At 40.7% G+C, this 22226-nt stretch overlaps 1 protein-coding gene across 3 annotated transcripts in view; it reads left to right on the forward strand.

The window, feature by feature from the left end:
- The window catches only part of ENTHD1 (ENTH domain containing 1), a 105510-nt gene that overhangs the window by 80435 nt on the left and 2849 nt on the right, over positions 1–22226 (forward strand). For all 3 annotated transcript variants that reach the window (XM_025459294.2, XM_025459285.2, XM_025459301.2), the window contains one exon: positions 12116–12511. In XM_025459294.2, coding sequence (XP_025315079.1) covers positions 12116–12511 — 396 coding nt within the window. The remainder of the gene's footprint in view (positions 1–12115; positions 12512–22226) is intronic.

Here is a 22226-nt window from a genome sequence, read left to right on the forward strand (position 1 = left end):
ATGGTCTTTTTTTTTTTTTTTCTGACATCTGGGGGCTTATGTCCTAACTTCCCCTTTGTCCATGACAAATGCTTTGTGGTTAATTGTCTTATTTTAGGACATTTTACAGAAGTCATTTTTGCAAGGGCTGCAAAGCAGAATGTCAGTCTGGTCCTGTCTAAGCTCTAGAACAAGATGTTAATGCCATTTTATATTAGCTGTTCTGACTCCATATTTTCTTGTTGGAGACCCTGGCCATGACTACCTAACTGTCCAACTCACTCCTAACCCTGGGAGAGGAGAGGAAGAGAGGAGTCAAGTATGTGCCAGGCCTGAGGGGCTAGATGCAAACATTGGAAGTCACCGTGGAGGGGATGCAGCAGGGAGGTGGTTGGAGTAAGCTGAAGCAGACCTGGATGTGTCCTACATTAGGGAGTGGTGCGGTTAGGGGCGGGGTCCCCAGGGTGCTCTGAAGAACTCTCCTATCCACTCCACAAGAGAGCCAGTGATTGGGTGCCTGCTGTTGAGAGGCTGTGGATAGCCATGTTAGCCAAAGCAGTAGCAGCAACCAAGAGATATGTGACTGTAACAATGGCCAGATGAGGAAGAGATAGACATTTGTCTCTTACTCCCCTTCCTCTGCTCTGACATGAATAGAGCTGAGCTCAGAGGAGGGAGCTTTGTCCCATAAGTCGGTCAAATTCATCCTCCAGATGAGAGAAGGGAAAGAGAAGTAAAAGCAGGCCCTGGAGGGAGAGCAGCTAGTGCAGAAGCCCAGAGGTGTGCTAGCATGAGGTGGACTCTTTCTAGTGATTAAGAATGGCTGATGTGTGATCGGGTGGGTCACTAGAGACCAAAAAGAAGGTTGTGTTCTGACTAGACATGGCGTTAGTGTGAGAACCCTCCATCTGCCATATTGCCTCAACTCACGCCCAGATTTTCTTTCACTTTGATCTCTGTGCTGTATTTTTTAATAATTTCTTTGTACTACCTTTCAGTTCCCCAATTTTCTTTTCAACTAGAGTTACTGCTGTTTTAATCACCAGTTATTTTTTTTTTAATTTTGGTTATTTTGTTTTTCATTTTTAGAAGTTCTACTTGAATCTTCTACTTGGTTTTTGGTTTTATAATCTCTTATTCTGTGCTCATATTTTCAAGCTTGTATGTCTTTAAACATATGAAGTATATCTATGGTTATTTTATCTTCTGTGTTTTGTAATTGAAATGAATTACAATGTCGAAAAACTTTGCCAGTATAATTCCAGTGGCTTTTGTACTTTCAGGCACAGTGCAAAGTATATGGTCCATCCTCGAATTCATTCATCTATTTGTTGCATAGATGAATGAATGAAAATATATGGAAGGTGCTGGAATAAAAAGAGGAAATGAGGGCAGCCCAGTGGCTCAGCGGTTTAGTGCCGCCTTCAGCCCAGGGTGTGATCCTGGAGACCCAGGATCGAGTCCCACATCGGGCTCCCTGCATGGAGCCTGCTTTTCCCTCTGCCTGTGTCTCTGCCTCTTTCTCACATGAATGAATAAATAAAATCTTTAAAAAAAGAGGAAACATTAGTAGGTAAATTACAGTATGGTACTGTAAATCATATTATAAAAATATAAGCAAAGAGCTCTAAAAACAAGGACCATACACTAACTGCCTGGGGAAAGAAAAATGATATGACTCCTCTTAGGTATTCAGGAAGGTATTTTCCAAAGGGACGTATATTATATAACATATGAAATTTTAATAGTGAATTTTCTTCTTAGCTTATTGTGTAAAATAGAGCATTCATACTTCATGAGAAATTAACTCTTCATCTGAATTCACAATTTAAATTATATTCTTAGCTTTGTTGCAGTGTTGCAGACTTAGACGTGATTTTTACTCCATATTGAAGTCAAAGTTTATTATTGGTCTCCACATCTAATGAGGAAAATATTTGAGAATTATAGGTCTTCATCTCCTCATCATCTTTCCATAGAACATCAGTTCTCCGGGTCTCAAACATCACCTTCTGAAAACAATGGGCAAAAAAGTATGCACATTATGCCTGTGGTCTATATATACAGGAATTTCCAGGGGGAGAGGAGAATACCTGGTGCGTTCAGATGCCCATGTTTCCAGTCAAGGCCATGGCAGGAACTCCTCGGGAGTTTCACGTCTTCAGACTGTTCCATAATAACAACACCCAGGACCTATTTTGTGTTTACTGTGTGCCAGGTGCAACTTCAAGCATTTCATATATTTAATTCATGTCAGAATTGAAACTCTGGCCAATTTATCTAAAGTCTTTATTCTCCTAGGACGCCTTGTAGGGTTTTAATGGCATTCTAAGGTCTGGTCTGATGATCACAAACACTTGTGCCTTCAAGCACTTGCTCATTTCCTTCAGCCAGGAGTATGCTCTGTAAAGCAGGAGACCTTCATGTCCCAGAGAGCACTTTCCATTTAAACCCTAGTCTTGGACGCCTGGGTGGCTCACTGGTTGAGCGGCTTCCTTTGGCTCAGGGCGTGATCCCAGAGTCCTGGGATGGAGTCCTGCATTGGGATCCCCACGGGGAGCTGCTTCTCCCTCTGCCTGTGTCTCTGCCTCTCTGCCTCTCTCTCTCTGTGTCCCTCAAGAATAAAATAAATAAAATCTTTCAGATAAGTAAATAAACCCTAGCCTCAACAACAGGAAACGTTGCAATAGCTAGTGATCACTAGTTTCCCAAAGACATGTTCAGTTTCAATTTTTATGACGATAATCTATTAAGGGAAATTATGATTTTTATTGTTGGTGGAACCATAACTATGATATAAAATTTAATAATGAGCATCCTGTACCTATTTTATAATCCATTCACTCTGACCCATTTTCAGGGCCTGAAAACCTTCAACTGTCCTACCTGAGGTTTTAAAAGAAAAGCCCCTTTAAATGTGTCCATATCTCTATTTTCTTATGAAAAGTAAAACCATTATCTCAAATTTATACTGAAAGCAGTAAATATACTTGCCATATTTCATAGCCACATTTTCCAAAGTATTTTCTCTTTTTAAAACTTGGATACAATATGTTCTGTAGTTAAGTATAATGAATATGATGAAGTGAAAACTTCAAAACATACAACTATGTACGCACACACACTTAACACAGACCAGAGGGAGAGTCTAGCTGTTCTAATTTATGATTATTTGGGGTTTCATGCATATCCTGTAAGAAAAACATATTAAGACTTTCACATCAAACAAGTTATTCAAGTTTCACGTTCATATCCATTTTAAATTAGTGGCTTGTCTGTCTACTTAAACCAATATATTAATGAGCAATTCAAATCGCCTCTATATTAATAATTTCTAACTGTGGCCTCTTAGCAAAATGGACTTATTATCATCAGATCCGATTTCCTTTGATTAACATAATTGCAAAAGTAGAAGCTCCTTCAGTTACACGTATTTAAACTACAGAAAGACATATTTTGGCATCCATCTTTTGTCAGGCTTGCCAGCTCTCTGCTTTGTAGCTGTAATTGGATACAATGTATCAGACTAACAGGAGAATTGATCATGGCAGTGGCTCTGCTGGAATTAACACCCATTATTAGATTCACCATATAATGGAATATAAAAAAATATGCAGTGATTATAGTACCTGAAATAAGGCAGTGGAATTATTGAAAAATGAAAAAGAGTTACCAGTATAGAATGTTCCTATCTGTAGGCAAAGACTCTTAGAATTAAATCCAATGTTCCCTTTCAAAAATGATTTCATCATCGTCTCCAAAGGAGCAAAAACATTTTCGGTCCCTTCAACAACATAGCTCTTCTCTTTTGTCCGTAGGCTTAAAGCATGGAGAGGTGTTGTTGTTGTTGTTTTCCCTTACTTCAGGCATTTTGGTGATAGTCTGTATTTAAATTTGCAATCTGATGTCTTACACCAGGAATAAGCTTCTTCCTAAAGATAACTATCAAGAGTAATCAAGCCAGCTTTACAATGACCGATGTTTCAAGGTCGTATTTTGCATTAATCAAGTATATTGGCAGGTGTAAAGCACTGTACAATAAAGAAAACTGGGGACAGACTCATAATTTAATACCGAGCTTCTCATCCAGGAGTCTGCCAGAGAGATACTTGAGAACAAAGCTCTTTGACATTCAGGTTTAAATTGAAAGAAAATGAGAAACCAGATAAAGCAAGCCAACCAAATTAATTCACTCTGTAGTCTTCTCTGCTTTTTAGTGGATTTCAGAGAAATTCTCTCCTGGAGAAAGTTGGAAAGCCCTCACAAAACAATTGCTTTAGTGTTTACAGAGTATATATATTTATGTGCTTTGTGTTCAACCATATAGAAACAATATTTATTGCTCTTCTCTGGCAAATCCCCAGGAGTTTCCTTGGGCTTCAGAAAATTTTTCATAAATGCTGCGCATTCTTTATATGGATCCAAGAAAACATCTACCCCAAAGCGCTTCCTGGGAGGAGACACGTGGGCACAGATACATGGGTCCATTGTGTACCTAAGTCAGTCCTCCTCCACCTGGGCCTATGCTCTGAAAGTGGCACGAGGGGCAAAAGGAGTGACCTCAAAGTAAACTTCAGTCACTTGACAGTTGTGAACCTTCAGAAGAATTGTCAGTGAAGAAGTAGGCGGCATAGCTAGTTCTACTATACTTTCTATATCTTCTAGTCCCCTAGCAAAATGAGCTTTGAGCTAGAATTCAAGGATCTGAGGTTCTATCCTGCCTGCTCCTGGAAGTCCCAGGTTCTCGTGTGTATTGCAAAGGGACTGAATTAGGTGTCCCCCAAGACTTTTTCCTCAACAACTGAATTTATTTTAATGACGAGACCATCCACATAATGACTCGTTGAACAAACGTTTATCAAATGACTGCACATACTCTGCTAGTCTCTTAAGGGTTGAGCAAGTTGGATAAAGATGTGCACCCTGAAGGAGTTAGCAATCTGCTGGAGGTGACACCTCTGTAAACAAGAAACTATGAGTCAGAAACAACAAATTTGTTTACCACTGTTACAGAGCTCAGAATAGTGCCTGTTACATCCTTGTACTTGATAAATATTTGTCAAATGAAGGACTAATATTTGAAATAGGAAATAAGTGAAAAATATGAATATTCACATTGTATTATGCAAAAACAAAGGAGGGATTCAGTTTTAACTCGGAGGATAAAGATCTCACAGAAGAGGTGGTAGCATTTCAATTGAGTTTAAACAAATGAAACAATTTTTGATAGAAGAGAAGGGTAGAGATGAAGGATATGCTAGGCTGAGGGAGCAGCATGAGCAAAAACACAGATATGCAAATGTATGTCTGCCTCTCGGACATCACCTTGGAAGTTGGAAATCAGATATAAAGAGGAGGAAGAGCATTTCAGGCATAAACAACAGCATGGGTGAAAGCTTGGCACAAAGAGGAAACATGCTAAATTGGAAGAACTGAAAGAATTTAAGTGTAGTAGGATCATACAATTTTAGGAAAAACTGTGCTACAAAATGAGGCAGCAAAGCAGAGGCGTGGTTTGTGATGTCCCAGCCCCAGGATCACAAAGCTAGGAGACAGCCCATCCGCTGGCTACTCAGCATCATTCATCCACACCCTTCTGCGTATGTATGAACAACCAGCCAACAAAAACATCTTTCATTGTACAAATAAGATGCTCTCCCTAAAATAATGAGGCACAAAGGTGCCTCACCCTCCCCTTCCTGAAACTTTCTAGAGTTCTGAGGTGGGAATTGATTTTTTTCACATCGGCTTCCGTGCTGTTGGTATCTGGGGGTTTGCTTCCTCACTCCATCAGCTGTTCCTTTTCTAACAATTTGTTGATGACTCTCATCTTCTGTTGTCCTCTCTTCTCTCCTATTCTGTTTGCCCTTTTAGGTTCATACCTCTGTTCCACTTGTGTCACTTCAGTAGGTTTTGGGAAAGGAAAGCTGAAAATGAGTATATCTTGTAGCAATGCCGTGAATGCCCCAGCCCATATTCTCTGAGCCTGCCTCTGAGGACAACTGTTGTCCCAGGGACCCGTTTCCATATACACCGAGAGTGCCTGTGTCTCCCTCGTCCTCTACCAGTGTCTCTTCTGGAGCCCATAGACTCATTCAGCATAAGCATAGGACAGCCTAGAAATGCGACAGATTCATTACTCATGGGGGCACCACTCAACCAGTGAAGGTAAGAGACTCCTCCCCGTTCCTGAATGGACAGCCCTATAGCCCCCAGCAGGATCAAATCTCATTTGCTCACAGTGGTCATCTGACCACTAGTGCACTCTGTTGACTTTATCCCTTTTAGTTTTACCTTCCCACTCCTTCACTCGTGCTCTTGGGATCACTGGCCAGATCAACTACCTGCATCCAAGTCTGTTCCTCAGAGTCTGCTTCTGGGGGAACCCAGTCTGAAACCTGTTCAATTTACTGTGTTATACAAATATATTCTTTATTTTCACTCACTTATTGAGAAGCTGAATCTCTTAGACATTGTGAAATTGAACTGGTAACTTGTATTATTAGTTATTTCTATGTTTATCATATATATATTTTTGTACGTATATATATATGTACACACATATATATGCAAATATGTATATATATCCTATCTATATAAAATCTACACTTGACCTTATGTTTATTGACAGTAGGAACTATGACTTCCACCTTTGTATGGCTCTAGAATCTAATATAACCCAATGCAAACAGAAGGTGCTCAGCAAGTGTTTCTTGATTGATCATTCTTATTTTTAGCCTTCACATAGACTGTACATTATTATACACAAAATCAACAATATTTATATTAGATAATTTATAAATTATTAAATTTAACAAATATTTTCATACCTCCTATATGCAAAAGCATGGTAGAAACTCTAAAGTCAGAATTAAGGAACTTAATATGATGTGTTATAGGCTCTATACAGCGTATAATCACTGAAAAAAATGAATCTACCAAAAAAATGAATTTATAGAAACTAATATTTATTTATTTATTTTAAGATTTTATTTATTTATTCATGAGAGACAGAGAGAGAGAGAGAGAGAGAAGCAGAGACACAGGCAGAGGGAGAAACAGGCTCCATGCAGGGAGCCCAACGCGGGACTTGATCCTGGGACTCCAGGACCACGCCCTGGGCTGAAGGCAGGCACCAAACCACTGAGCCATCCAGGGATCCCTGAAACTAATATTTATTATGAAGAAAAGGGATGGATTAGGTAGACATGATTGGAAATAGTTTTGAGAAGTAGTTGGGATAGGCCTTGAGAAGTTGGTAGGGTTGAAATAGATAGAGAAGGGGGAGAGCATTCCAGTGTTGGAGTGCAGAGTGAGAAATTGATGGTAGTAAAGATTAAAAAACATGGAGAATGAAGCTAAAGGGACCTGAATGAACATGAGTGAGGAAGAGATGACCTGACTGGAGGTTAGTTTTCTGTTGAGTAGCCATAGAAAATAAGCAATATAATAATAATAATAATAATAGGAAAAGAAGAATGGGTGTGGGTGATCATAAGGTACAAACTTCCAGTTATAAAATAAGTCCTGGGGATATAATGTACAGCTTGGTGACTAATAATACTGTGTTGTATATTTGAAAGTTGCTAAGAGAATAGATCTTAAAAGTTCTCATCACAAGACAAAACACTGTGTGTAACGGTGGTGGATGTTAATGACACTCACTGTGATGATCATTTTACAATATACATGTATATCAAATCATTGTGTGGTATGCCCAAAACTAATACAATGCTATATGTCAACTGTAGCCCAATTTAAAAAAAAGAAACAATAAAAAGTGAAGTTATTAGAAGTTGGAAAGCAGTAGAGGTTTCTAGAGAATGTGTAAATAAATGGCAATCAAGTTGAAGGGTCTTCAATGGATCCTTTGATGAAGAGTTCAGCTGTGAATCAGGGTCACGCTTTCCAGAAACTAGAAGGATTGCCTTTGAGAGCATTTGTAAGATACAACTTGGCCACCTTCCACTTTGCATTTAGCAGCTAGCCAAACTCTGTGGTATGACTGATACCCCACACATAATATCTCCAGACCATGTAGGGCCAAATGCCTACATGGGTCAGACTTCTTAACTAGGTAAAGGCCTTAGCAGGTATAGCAGTTTTCCAGGGTGACTATAACCAAAAAGAAAAGAAAAGGAAAAACAAATTTAAAAAGAAGAAGCAGCAACGGAGGGCTTTTAAAACCCAAGGAATTTAGACTTTGTCACTGAAACAAGAAGGGTTTTTTGAAGAATTTGTGAACATTAACTGTAAATAAAGTAGTGGTTGGACTGAAGAGGATACGTTGGCTTGTTGCACAGGAAGAGGGGTGGAGCAAGGGGGCGGCCAAGGCCCCAAGTACAGCTTACTTTACCTAGACTCCTCAGGTATCTTCTACCTTCTAGTTAAGTAAACATTTTCCTCTGTCATCTACCCTGCATTTAAAATCATTACTTTGGGGGCACCTGGGTGGCTCAGTCAGTTGAGTGTCTGCCTTCAGCTAAGGTCATGATCCTGGGGTCTTGGGAATGAAGTCCTGCATCTTGCTCCCTGCTCAGTAGAGAGTCTGCTTTTCCCTCTCCCTCTGCCGCTCCCCCTGCTTGTGCATGCTCGCTCTCTGTCAAGTAAATTAATAAAATCTTTAAAAAAATAAGATAAAATTATTATTTTTGAATTGTCATGCTTTCTTATTTTAGATCATAGTGTTTTATTCATTAAAAAGATTGCCAGTTTATGGGATCCCTGGGTGGCGCAGCGGTTTAGCGCCTGCCTTTGGCCCAGGGCACAATCCTGGAGACCCGGGATCAAGTCCCATGTTGGGCTCCCGGTGCATGGAGCCTGCTTCTCCCTCTGACTGTGTCTCTGCCTCTCTCTCTCTCTCACTGTGTGCCTATCATAAATAAATAAATAAATAAATAAATAAATAAATAAATAAATAAATAAATAAATAAAAGATTACCAGTTTATAAAACAAAGTTTAAGCAACTAGAAGACTGTGTTCTGTTCCTCCCAGACAACTGGGAAAGAGGGTGGATAGATTTTAGCCTGGTTTCATTGAAATTTCTTTTTATTTTTTATTTTTGAGAGGGAGAGAAAGAGAGAGAACCAGCAGAGAGGCTGGGGCAGAGGGAGAGAAGGAGAGAGAGAATCCCAAGCAGACTCCATGCACAGTCCTATGTGGGGCTCTATCTCACAACCCTGAGATCATAACCTGAGCCAAAATCAAGAGCCATTCACTTAACCAACTGAGCAACCTAAGTACCTCTGTCTCATTGAATTTTAAGATAACTTTTTCTTTTGTAATTTTAAGCTTTTCTATTAAACATTAATGTGATGGTTAGGGGTGCCTGGCTGGCTCAGTTGGTAGAGCATGCAACTCTTGATCTCGAGGTCATGAGTTAAAGCCCCATGTTGGGTGTAGAGATGACTTTAAAAATAATAATACATAAAAAAATAAAATGATGGCTATACAGATGAGTTTATACATTCCAGTTTTGAGGTTTAGATTGTTATTATGAATATTTCCATCAGAAAGTCATTGTCATTCCAAATTATCTTACTTTACATATTGCTAAATTTTAAGATGATTCTGCTACTATAGAAAAATGTTTTTCCCCCATTTTTCTCAGATGTAAAATAGAAACCAATGGAAAAATCTTTGACTAAGATTCACTTTTAAGGAATGTTTTTATGTAAATATGGTGATGTACACATGTACCTGGGAATACCACAAATCTAGCATTCTACCAGGAATATATTAATATTTTTAGCAGAACCTTTTACCAGCTAGATATAGCTTGGTCATATGCAAATTAGAAATATTTTATTTTTTTAATTTTTTTTATTTATTTATGATAGTCACACAGAGAGAGAGAGAGGCAGAGACACAGGCAGAGGGAGAAGCAGGCTCCATGCACCGGGAGCCCAACGTGGGATTCGATCCTGGATCTCCAGGATCGCGCCCTGGGCCAAAGGCAGGCGCTAAACTGCTGCGCCACCTAGGGATCCCAATTAGAAATATTTTAGAAGTTATTTTCATCTACTAATTTGGTGTTTCCTTTAATTATTATTCAGTAAACTATATTTGTTGTTTGTCTGTTTTTAAATATTTATTTATTTGACAGAGAGAGAGAGCACAAGCAGGGGGCAGAGGGAGAGGGGGAAGCCGACTTCTCACTGAGCAGGGAGCAGGACGTGGGGCTCGATCCCAGGATCCTGGGATCATGACCTGACCCAAAGACACTTAACTGACTGAGCCACCCAGGCACCCCATGAAATTGTATTTGATTTAAAAAAAAAAAAAAACCAAAGGCATAACTTTTCCTTTATCGTTGTGCTTCAATTTGTCCTTTTCCTCAACAAGCATTTCCTGAGCACATCGTAGGGGCCACGCTGTCAAGTGCTTGGGTACAAACAGGACTCCTACTAAGGTCTCTTCAGGGTCCTGTTTGCAGGTAGGGGCCAGACTGGTGAGAAACGAGACCAAGTGTAATGATGACTCACAGGGCTCCAAGCAGGGTGTGGTAAGAAAGACAAGAACAGGATAGGCCCAGGCACCTGGTGGCTCAGTGGCTAAGTGTCTGCTTTTGGCTCAAGTCATGATCCTGGGGTCCTGGGATCGAGTCCTACATCAGGATCCCCAGATGGAGCCTGCCTTCCCTCTACCTATATCTCTGCCTCTCTGTCTCTCATGAATAAATAAATAAAATCTTTTAAAAAAAAAACCAAAACGGGATAAGGCAAGAAAAGGAAAGGATCAGGACAGGAGAATGTGATATTTGAATTGAGTCTGAAAAGATGAGAAAACTTGTAGCTGAGAGGGTTGGAAAGAAATGGAATTCCTGATGGAGGCAGTGAGATCCAATGCTGTGGCATCCCAGCAGCCCTTTTGCCCAGGCTGGCCTCTAGCTATGGATGAAAATGGGAAGGAAGGTTTTTAGAGTCAAAGAAAACTTGTTTTTCTTTAAAAACTCAGAGGCTTTGTTTTCTTTAATAACTCAGAGCCTAGACACATTCTAAATGTGCATTGTGAGGTCATGATGTGTGTTGTGATACATCAGCACTTGATAGCGGATTACATAATTCTTGTATTCTCTTCTCTTCTGGGAACTTCAAATGATACAATCTTCCTTTTGCCCACTCTCGTCTCATTATACCTCTAATTCCATTAATTCTGTCTTTTAAAATAATTCTCTTTCTTTCCATATCCAACTTCAGATAAAACTACTTGAGACCAAAACCCAGCACTGTTGATAACAATTCACATCTAGAAATTTAGATCAGGTTCATAATTCATAGATTCAAAAGATCTTCCATATCAGACCCACCTTAAATATCTGTTTCTTTCAACTCCTTCTATTTGTAGTATTACTTGTGCATTACATTCCAGGTACTTTGTTATAGTCTAGGTACTGTTGTTGATAGAAATGAATGATATAGACAAAGATTCTGACCTGATGCAACTTATATTTCAGTAATCACAACACTCTGAAAGATTGCTTCTTTTCTCCCACATAGCCAAAGGATTTATTAAAATTAGACTGCTACCTAAAGTAGGGTTTTCTTTCATGGGCTTTGCATAGCCACTGGGGCAAGAAGATATATATATATTTTTATTACAGGGGTAAAAGACTTTTTTTGTAGCCAGTTCTATAAGGATAGACCAGTTTGATGTGGCATATTTTCTCTAGTTTATCTTTTGAAATATGAATGTTTGAAGGTACTAAAAATATAATGGTTCCAGAGACAGATAAGTGGGTGAAGAGAGAAATATTTAAAGACAAGTTATTTGAAGCCTTCCTTGCCTTGTGCTTCAGTGAGGAGAGAGATAGAGAAGCAGCCACCAAATGACTAATGCATCAGTAATAGCTGAGGTATACTTTATATAGGCAGAAGAGAAACATAGTAAGAAAGTAGAGACAACTAAATAGAGAGTGGCATTTAAAAAGTCTGATTATTGAAATTGCAACTGATTTGGGGGTGCCTGGCTGGCTTAGTCAGTAGAACATGCCGCTCTTGATCTCAAGGTCATGAGTTCGAGCCCCATGTGTGGTGCAGAGTTTACTTTAAAAAATTAAATAAAATTGCAACGGATTCAAAATAGAATATTTTAAGTTGTATTTTTTGATCAAAGTTCTTATGTGGTATTTTATAGATGCTGTGCCTACCCCCTCAGAAAAGAGCCCATCTCTGCAGACAAATGTGAGTTTGGACAAGAAATCAGACAGTACCATTACGAATACTGTAACCAAAAACCCTTTGCACATACGTCTAGAAAAGCAGTCAACTGCAAAAAGTTTCGAAACATTGACAACTTTACCATCGTTTTGGTCATCAGATAAAGAAGAGTTTATCAGCCCTAATTTAAGGATGTCAAAATCAGATTCTACTTTCTATAACCAGGCCTCTGTAGAGACACTCTATGTCTCTCCCTCATTTAAAACATTTGACCCAGTGAAGGAGATTATAAGTAATAAGGACTTTCAGAAGCCAGCACAATCCAGCATTTTTCAGATGGATGAGGAAAACCTCAAGCCTGTGACCACATGGGGTGAGTCTACACATGTGCGCATGTACACACACACACTCTTTTTTTTTTTAAGATTTTATTCATGAGAGACACATGGAGAGAGAGAGAGAGAGAGAGAGAGAGAGTCGAGACACAGGCAGAAGGAGAAGCAGGCTCCGTTGCAGGGAGCCCGATTTGGAACTCGATCCCAGGACTCCAGGATCACGCCCTGGGCCAAAGGCAGGCACTAAACCGCTTAGCCACCCAGGGATCCCCACACACCCTCTTTTGAAGCATTCTTCTGCTACTTTTCTATGCTTTCTGCCTCTGTTTTTGGTTCCCTTCTTTCACTCTTCATCCAGTGTTACTAAAATATACACACCAGAGAGAGGCACTTCTCAGTTAGGAAAGCATCCCTTTTATTAAAGACCTGAGAGGCAATTCATCATAGGGGGTTCCAAGTGCTTGGTTGAAGCACAAGTTCTGAGCAGTTCTTTTTTTTAGATTTTTTTTATTTCTTTATTCATGAGAGAGACACAGAGAGAAGCAGAGACACAGGGAGAGGGAGAAGCAGGGAGCCTGAGAGGAGCCTGATGCGGGACTCCATCCCAAGACTCCGGGATTGTGCCCTGAGCCAAAGGCAGATGCTCGACCACTGAGCCACCCAGGCATCCCTAAGCAGTTCTAATGCTGAACAAACTAGAAAGAACTCACATTAAATAAGAGCTTCCTGTTAGGCATTTAGGTTACTTATTAAGAGACGATATAAAAAAGAATTAGTTATTATGTTTATTGGCACATACAAATAATATATATCTGTGTGTTTGTGTGCACATGGGGCCTTTTTTTTTTTTAAAGGGCTGTATACTGATTGCAAAGAAGCAGTGGAGAACCTTTTCCTTTTTCTGTCCCATAAAACATTAAAAGGATTGCAGTATTCTTGAGCCTGGATGGTAAAGCATAAAGCCAATTGGGAATCCAGGCTGTTGGTTGTCAGTTACCAAATCCTGCATTGTATAATTATTCTTTCCTCTTTTTTTTAATTTTTATTTATTTATGATAGTCACAGAGAGAGAGAGAGAGAGAGGGGCAGAGACATAGGCAGAGGGAGTAGCAGGCTCCATGCACTGGGAGCCTGACGTGGGATTCGATCCCGGGTCTCCAGGATCGTGCCCTGGGCCAAAGGCCCACGTCAAACCGCTGCACCACCCAGGGATCCCCTATTCTTTCCTCTTTAAACCTAATTAATAGAAGAATAATTTGCTCATGCAGTTTTTTTTTTTAAGATTTTTTATCTGTTAGAGAGAGCACCATCATGGGGGGTGCAGAGGGGGAGGGAGAATTGAATGGGAAGCAAGCAGCTCCCCACTAAGCAGGGAGCCCAATGTGGGACTTCATCCCAGGACTGTGGGATCATGACCTGAGCCAAAGGCAGACACTTAACTGACTCAGCCACCCAGCGCACCTGCTCATTAATTTTTCAGATGGATGTAGTTTTACTGGTTTTTTGTATAATAATGCTTACTAACTTATATAAATACAATGTTTTATTATAAATATTTTAAACTGCCTCAAACTCAGGTCAAAAGTACCATCATATATGTAAAACAATAGAAGCCAGCGCATTGAGGCTAAAGAAAGTTACTTCTGTGTTAGTTAGGTCAGTGAATGATAGATTCTCCTTGCTGCCTTTCCCAGGACTTCAGGGGATTAAATAGCCTAAAAATAAACTGATTCTTAGTTTTGTTACCAAATAAACTGTCCTGCAGAGACTACCAATGTGGAAACCACTCAGTACTGGTCACCGTGACTGTGATGGTTTATATGTGTAGCTGTTGCCTGGGAAGTTGTTACTCTGACTTCATTTCTTTCACAAATACCACAGAAGGATAATTGAAAATAGGTTTTGGCTACTGCCTGTGTACCAAGCACACTTAGTTATAAACATCAGCTGGAAGTGTCTCAAAAGCCAGTTAGCAAGGAAGATTTTTGCTTCTATAATGAAGTAGATAGTATTATCTAACCCTCCCACCAAAACTGGTTAAAGCTGGAAAACTATTAAAAGCTGGCTTGAAGTCCTGTAAAACAACCAAGATAGAAAACACATAATGAGGTCAAGATCCTAGGAAAAGGACTGTGATACTGTAATATAATAAGAAATATATATTTGGTCTTCATCCCTGATTCCTGGCCCAGAGGTCCTAAAACCCTTGGAATTTCCTGAGTGATAGGGGTGAGAAAAGTGTCTTTTTGTTATTTGTCATAAGCCCCTTTCTTGCATGCCTGTTTATTCTAGGGTGACCGTTGGAGGTTGGGAGCTGGTTGCCAGAGTAACCAATCAGGTCATTAGAGGTTTAGAACTTCAGTCCCACCCCTTGATCTATAGGGATGTTGAGTTAATCACTCTTGACCAATGATTTGATCAATAATGTCTGTAATGGAACCTTCATAAAAAGCCCTAGGCAGTGGAGTTTAGAGAGCTTCCACGTTGGTGAACACATGAAGTTTCTGGGAGAGTGGCATACCCAGAGAAGGCTTAGAAGCTCTGGGCCCTTTCCCCTACCTTGCCCTGTGCATCTTTTCCATTTGGCTCTTCCTGACTTACATCCTTTACAATAAACCAGTAACGGTAAGTAAAGCGCATTCCTGAGTTCCATGAGCCATTGTAGTGATTTATCAAACCCAAGGAGGGGATCATGGGATCCCTCAATTTATAGCTGGCAGGTCAGAAATACGGGAGGCCTAGACTTTTGATTGGAATCTAAAGTGGTAGGTAGTCTTGAGATTAAGGGATTGAGCCCTTAATCTCTGGGAGCTGCACTAACTCTGGGTAGTGTCAGAATTGAATTAAATTATAGGACACTCAGTTGATGTCCACAGAGAATCAGAGAAATCCTTGTGTGTGAAACCCACACATTTGGTGTCAAGTGATGTGAATAAAGTAGGAAACTAGTTTACTTTCAGTTGGTTCAACATTCACCTGTTTTCCCAGCATGGACCTTTTGCCTGTTAGTAGAGCAGGATGACTAAAACTGAGGGAAAAATCACAGGCCTGGACTCTCCACTGTCTCACTGAGCTTGGGAGACAGGATTGGAATTTGGGGCTTCCCAGTGAGCAGGGACTCCAGGGGCCAATATTCCAGAGGAGAGGAACTCACAGAGGAGAAAGCCCAAAAATCTTTGTGTAATTTCTTTTTTTTTATTTTTATTTTATTTTATTTTTTTATTTATTTATGATAGTCACAGAGAGAGAGAGGCAGAGACACAGGCAGAGGGAGAAGCAGGCTTCATGCACTGGGAGCCCGACGTGGGATTCGATCCCGGGTCTCCAGGATCACGCCCTGGGCCAAAGGCAGGCGCTAAACCGTTGCGCCACCCAGGGATCCCTCTTTGTGTAATTTCTTACTGAAACATCTGCCTCCTGCTAAAGATGCCGAGAAACTAAATGGGAAGCAGCTTCGAAGGGGCCAGCATGCTACACAGAGATTCTGATAATCTCAGGGTGCTAGGAGACAGGAGTTCAGGATCTGCCAAGTTGTGTGGCTCTGGTCAGTACTCCATGTTCTCAGCTGGTTCCTCCACAGGCCACACCCAAAGCATCAGAACTACAGCCTGGGTTAAGGGCAGAGCAGAACCAGAACAGCCCTCATAGATGCTGAAATCCAGCTCCATCTAGAGCAAAGTCATTGCTTTATAGCCCATCTGTCTTCTAGAAGACAACAAAATCCTTTCTTAAGAGCTCCTATCACTTTTCATGCAAAATTTTTGGCATTTAAAATACAGTAGAAAAACAGATAATGGAAACAGACCCTCAAATAAGCTAGATAACTGACATTACAAGATACTTTAAAATAGCTGTGATAAATATGATCAAGAGCACAGAGGGAAAGATGGAGAATTTCATCAGATACTAACATCTATAAAGAAAGAATGAAATGAAAGTTTCAGAGCTGAAACATACAGTAGCCAACATTAAGCCCCTGAGAGTACTACTCAGTCATGGCCTGAGGTATCAAAGAGAGCCTCACTGGCAGAGGTGCTGGACAGTTATTCAAGAAATCAACAGGGAGGGAAACTCAGAAGGGGTGAACCCCACCCCACATTCTGTTTATAAACTCGACCTGAATCCTTGACTGACTGTTAAACTATACATGGAGGGGAAGACCCCAGTGTATTCAGTAGGGGGAAAAAATGAGCACTGGAAATTATAAATAAATATGCAGGTAAATATAAAATGCTGTATACTTTATTATTATTATGATTTTTAAATGCAATATGATGTTTTATGGCAAAATTTTCCTACTGTATTTTGGGTTTTAAGACATGGAGATGTAGTATATATTGAAGCAGAGCACAAAGAATGGCTGAATTGTGTAGTTGTTAGCAGCCCAGGTTCTGGAGTCACACTGCCTGGGTTCATAATTGCAGCCTAGCCACTGGTGGCGTGCCTCCAGGCATCAGTATCTTCATCTGTGGAGTGGACACAGGGATGGCATTGCCACACACATGGAGGGGCTCCATGAATTCACAAACATGAAGCAGATCTGAGTAATCCGGTACCCAGCAAGTACCACAGAAAAGTTTGCTATTACTCCAGTGCCTCTATGTTTGATTCCACTTTTACAGTTCTAGGCCTGCAGCCCCCTGCTAACCCTCCAGACCCACTCTGGTTATTTCCCCAAAGTACCCAGGAGTTCCTTGCTTATTATTCTCAGGAATGAGGAAACTCCGGTGCTTCCAGAAAGGGCCTTCCAGGCTGAGGAATAGTGCGCAGTTGTGATTGTACTAACCGAAGGGTTTCTAGGGAGCTCCAGTTCAGCAGCCAGAGGATGTGAGCCTGATATTTCCCCACGGAAGCCCCAGACTTCTGGAGTGTTCCTAAAGATCAAATAGGCTTCCGTGCCCTGCGATGGCTAGCTTCTGCCTCTCCCAGCAGCCTGGTGTTCTTTCCATTTGTCAAGTAAAGCAAATTGCTTTCACCACCTTTGTACTGTTGTTCCCTCGACTAGAACACTTCTGATCCACCCTTTCCCCAGTTCTCTCCTACTTCTCCTTCAGGGGTCATCAGCTCAAACATCACTTCTGTAAGATTTCCTGACCCCCTCAATGATCTCAGATCCCCCTTCGACTATATGTTGTCTAAGCACATATAATTATCCTTCTAGCATGTATTATCATCCTAATTCAGTATAATTACACATGCGTTGAATTATTTAATGTCCCCTCCACCCCCCAAGTAGAATGTCCCCTTCCTCAGGGAAGGAACCGTGTCTGCCTGTTTATTATTGTATCCCCAGCACCAATCACAGTGTCTTGTACGTAATAGGTACCCAATATATAATGAGTGAATTAAAAGCAGCCTAGTAAAGCAGGAATGAAATATGAGGAAATAACAGAAGAAAGCACTGGAAAATTATGCCAGGACAGATGAGGAGGAGATGTGTGTGAGAGGTTAGACTTTATTTTGAAAAGAATGCAAATCACTAAGGGTGTTAGGCCAGGTGAGCAGCTTTTTAAATGTGGTTTAGAAAAATCACTGAGGTCAGGGAATGTGGAGGATTGATGCAGAGGCTGGGGCAGGGAGCCTGGCAGGGGCTGTTGCCTGGAAAGAAACCCGGTGGGACAAGGTGGGGGGTAACCCTGAGATGGGCTAGAATCCAGAACAGAAATACACTCACCTCATCCTCAGGGCCTGCAGGGAAGGAGGGAAAAGGATGTATCAGATGTGAGGGAAGGGTTTGGTGGCTCTTAATAATTAAGACGTATTGAGTTTTCCTGTGCCACTCATTATATCATGGCCTCTATATCTTATTGTCCGAGGTCACCCACCCAGACTGAGGGGTTTGGAGTGCTGTAAGTGTGGTGAAAGGACTGGTAAGATTTAGAATAGCCACTTCAGAAAATGGAAGAAAGAGCCGATAAGACACTGGTTCGATGAAGGAGCCGTAATTTGTAGGGATTCTGATTTGCAGGATCCTTTTCTCCAATAGTGCTGAGCAGCCTGGGGGTAGGAAGGAAAAAGGCAGATATTTGAACTTAAATAGGGTTAGGACAGGAACTGGCAAACCATAGCTTTGGGGTCAAAGGAGGCCACTCCCTGTTTTTGTAAATAAAGTTTTATTGGAACACAACCAGAGTAATTGTTGTACACATAATCTTTGTTTGGTTTTGTGCTACAACAGCAGAGCTGAGTAGTTGCAGTAGAGACTGTATGTCCCAGAAAGCCTAAACTATTTACAATCTGGTCCCTTACAGGAGATGTTTGCTGATTCCTGGATTAGGAATGAATAACAGGGGTGCCTGGGTGGTTAAGCAGCTGACTTCAGCTCAGGTCATCATATCAAGGTCCTGGATCCAGCCCACATGGGCTCCCTGCTCAGTGGGGAGTCTGCTTCTCTCCCTCTGCCTCTGACACTCCCCCTGCTTGTGCTTGCTCGCTCTCATGTGCACTCTATCAAATAAATAAGTAAAATCTTTATATATATATATATATATATATATATATATATATATATATATATAAAGGAATTAACAACAGGGCAGAAAACATGGTGGGGGGCGTGACGGGGGGAATGGAGCAAGAAAGTGGTTGCAGTGAGGGATAATGGGATCCTAGACTAGACAAGAAAGGAGAGTCAGGTGGGCATTGATGAGGTGAGAAAAAATAAAAGGATCATTGGATCTACTGTCTCAATGAGTCCAAAGTGCAGATGGATTAAAAGGAGTGAGAGGTCTAGAAGTAATCAAGTGGGAAAGTAACCTTGGAAAGCAAGACTTCAGAGTAGGGCGGTTCTGCGTGATGACATGTCCTAGGGAGGGCTCAGAGGAACAGCTGAAGGTGACTCCTGGTTGAGAAATTCAGGAAATGATGAGGTAGGATTTAAGGCTAGTCTCCATGGGCGCTGCGTGATGGAGGCTAGAAAAGTCAGTGTCTATTTTCTGTTTTTTATCTTTTATTGTTTTAAGAAGTATTTGTGTATATGAAGGCTCTGGGCCAGTTGGTGGTATAAACTCTTTGGAGATAATGAGCTGGGTAAATTTAAAAAGACTTGCACTCTGGGATGCCTGGGTGGCTCAGTGGTTGAGCATCTGCCTTTGGCTCAGGTTGTGAACCAGGAGTCCTGGGATAGAGTCCTGAATCGGGCTCCCTGCAGGGAGCCTGCTTCTCCCTCTGCCTATGTCTCTGCCTCTCTTTCTGTGTCTCTCATGAATAAATAAGTAAAACCTTTAAAAAAAAAAAAAAACTTGTGCACTCACATTGTAGCAGATCTCAGCCACCAGGGGTCTGGCCAAGGTGGCACGTTAGTATTTTCATTCTAATATTTTCATCAAATGACAGATTTGCTGCAGCGACCTCCTTTGACCTTTTGATACTAAATAACCCTGTTCCTAGACCAGCCCATTCTCACTCCTCTTCCATTTAAATTTTAAGTTATTTATCTGTAGATCAAACTATTCCTTTAAGTCATTAGATCGTTTGTCACGCACACTGAAAAGAAAAAAAAGAGTAGGTGCGCAGAAGCCAGATATAACATTATATTCATGATCCACAGTTTGAGTAAGCGTGTTAGACGACTCTGGACTTACTTTCTAATTTTGGGGGGAGGAAAAAAACCTATACATTCTCATGCTGGGATAGTGGTGAGCATTCTCACTGGCTCCATCCTTTGTTTATAGCTCATTGATTCCATTTTTGTATTCTGGATTTCAGTAGTGGTTGTTCTGTAGAGCTGTTTTTCAGCTCATCTTTGCTAAGGAAAGAAACCAAACATCACACACACACACACACACACACACACACACACACACAAACCCTTTAACTTTTTGTCTGTAAAATTTTCAGAGCCAGGATAATGAACATTTCCCCAAAAAGAAATGGGGAAAATGGTAATAAACAGCTCTGCACAGTCTTAGCCAGCCCTGAGCTCCTGGTCAGGTCGGTTCAGAAGCAGCATGCAGAGTGGAGGGTGGAAGGGAATCTAACCATACCAGTCAGGGAAGTCAGGGCAGCACTCAGTTGTTCTGCCCCCAGACACGGCTGCAGCTGTACAGCTCCTGCCTCCCTTCTTGCAGACAAAAAGACACACTGATTTGATTTTTTAAATTCAGTGAACCAAATTTATAGTTCATAGGTAAGTGAGAAAAGTCATCATTAATCCAGTAATCCAGCTGTCCCAATAACAGTTTAGTATTCCGATGAGGGGCAAACTCATTAGCATTTCTCTCTAATCCTATGTTATTCCTAAATCTGTTTCTTTCATGTAGCTTATTTATAATAATGATACTAAAATGAATTTCCAAATATTACATTTTTAAAAATTGAGATCTGATTCATGGTACCAGAAAATGTACCCTATTAACGCATACAATTGAGTGGGTTTTAGTATATTTTTAGAGATGTGCAGTCATCAGCACTAATCCCAGAACATTTTCATCATCCCAAAAAGTCCTGCATCCATTAGCAGTCACTCCCCATTCCTCCCTCCCCCTAGCACTTCCTTCTAACCAGGAATCTGCTTTCTCTTGGATTTGCCTCCCCTAAACATTTAATGTTACAGAATCATACAATATATGCCATTTGTGTCTGGCACAGTGTTTTTAAAGTTCATCCAAGTTGCATGAATCAGTACTTCACTCTTTCTTATGGCTGAGTAATATTCCACTGTATAGATGAACTCATTTTATGTATCCATTCATCAGTTGATGGATATTTGAGTTGTTTCCACTTTTTAGGTATTATGAAAAATTTTACTGTGGATATTTATGTAAAATGTTACTTCTTACATCACAGAACAAAATCAAAATATTTTAGTTCATGTGCACAGTGACCTTGACAGTCATTATACATCAGGGACAACGAGAGGGAAGAATTGGACAAAGAACACGAAGTTTCTCTGTGTTACAGGGAACAGTTTGAAGTGTTAAGTTGACCAAGGACCCGCTGCTAACAGAAAAATTTACACTGACAGCTATAGCTGAAGAGAGTCTAAAAATATTCCTAGAAATGTATTTGTCGTTATATTTTTGCAATGCAGTTCTTCTAAACGCTTTTTGATTTTAAAGTTACAATATAATAATTAACTGGTCTGATGTTTTTCCTGAATTTAAAAAGTTAGAGACGACCGTCAGCATTTGGGATCATTTTGTCTTTAAGCAAGTGCACTAATTGGCAGGCATCTATCACATGGGGAGATTTTTCAATGCCTCCGTTTCTTGCTGCGTATTTGCTGCATTTCAGCTCTGATGGCTACACTGTATGAAGAGGATGAATGTTAACAAGGTAGTCCAATACCTTCCGGTGGTGAGTGGAGCCGGAGCAGGCTAACTAACGGGCAGGAGAGGCACCCTGGAGTGCAGCTTGAAGTGTCTGGTACAGCTGTGGTGTGTTTGGAAACAAAAGTAAATTGGTGTGCAGCAATTAGAGATGAAGTGGCTTTTTATGAGCAAAAGTCTGTGAATCGAAGCTCCAAAACTGTAAACAATGATAAGCCAGTTAGTCAGCAGTTGTAGCTACAAAGCGAAAGAAAGGTGGACCTCGAGGAGAAAACAGTGATTCTCAGACTTTGGCATGCCTCAGAAACACCAGGAGCCTTGCTAAAACTTATTTTCCCTCTAGGGCACAACCCCAGTCTCTGACGTAGTTTTGAGGGATGGGGCCCAAGAACTTCATTTGTGACAAATTCCCAAGTGCTGCTGCTGCTGCTGCTGCATGTTCGGGGACCACATTTTGAGAACCCCTAGTATGAAGTTAAACCAG

The sequence above is a fragment of the Canis lupus genome, chromosome 10, assembly GCF_003254725.2.
Source record: "Canis lupus dingo isolate Sandy chromosome 10, ASM325472v2, whole genome shotgun sequence".
Classification (NCBI taxonomy): Eukaryota; Metazoa; Chordata; class Mammalia; order Carnivora; family Canidae; genus Canis; species Canis lupus.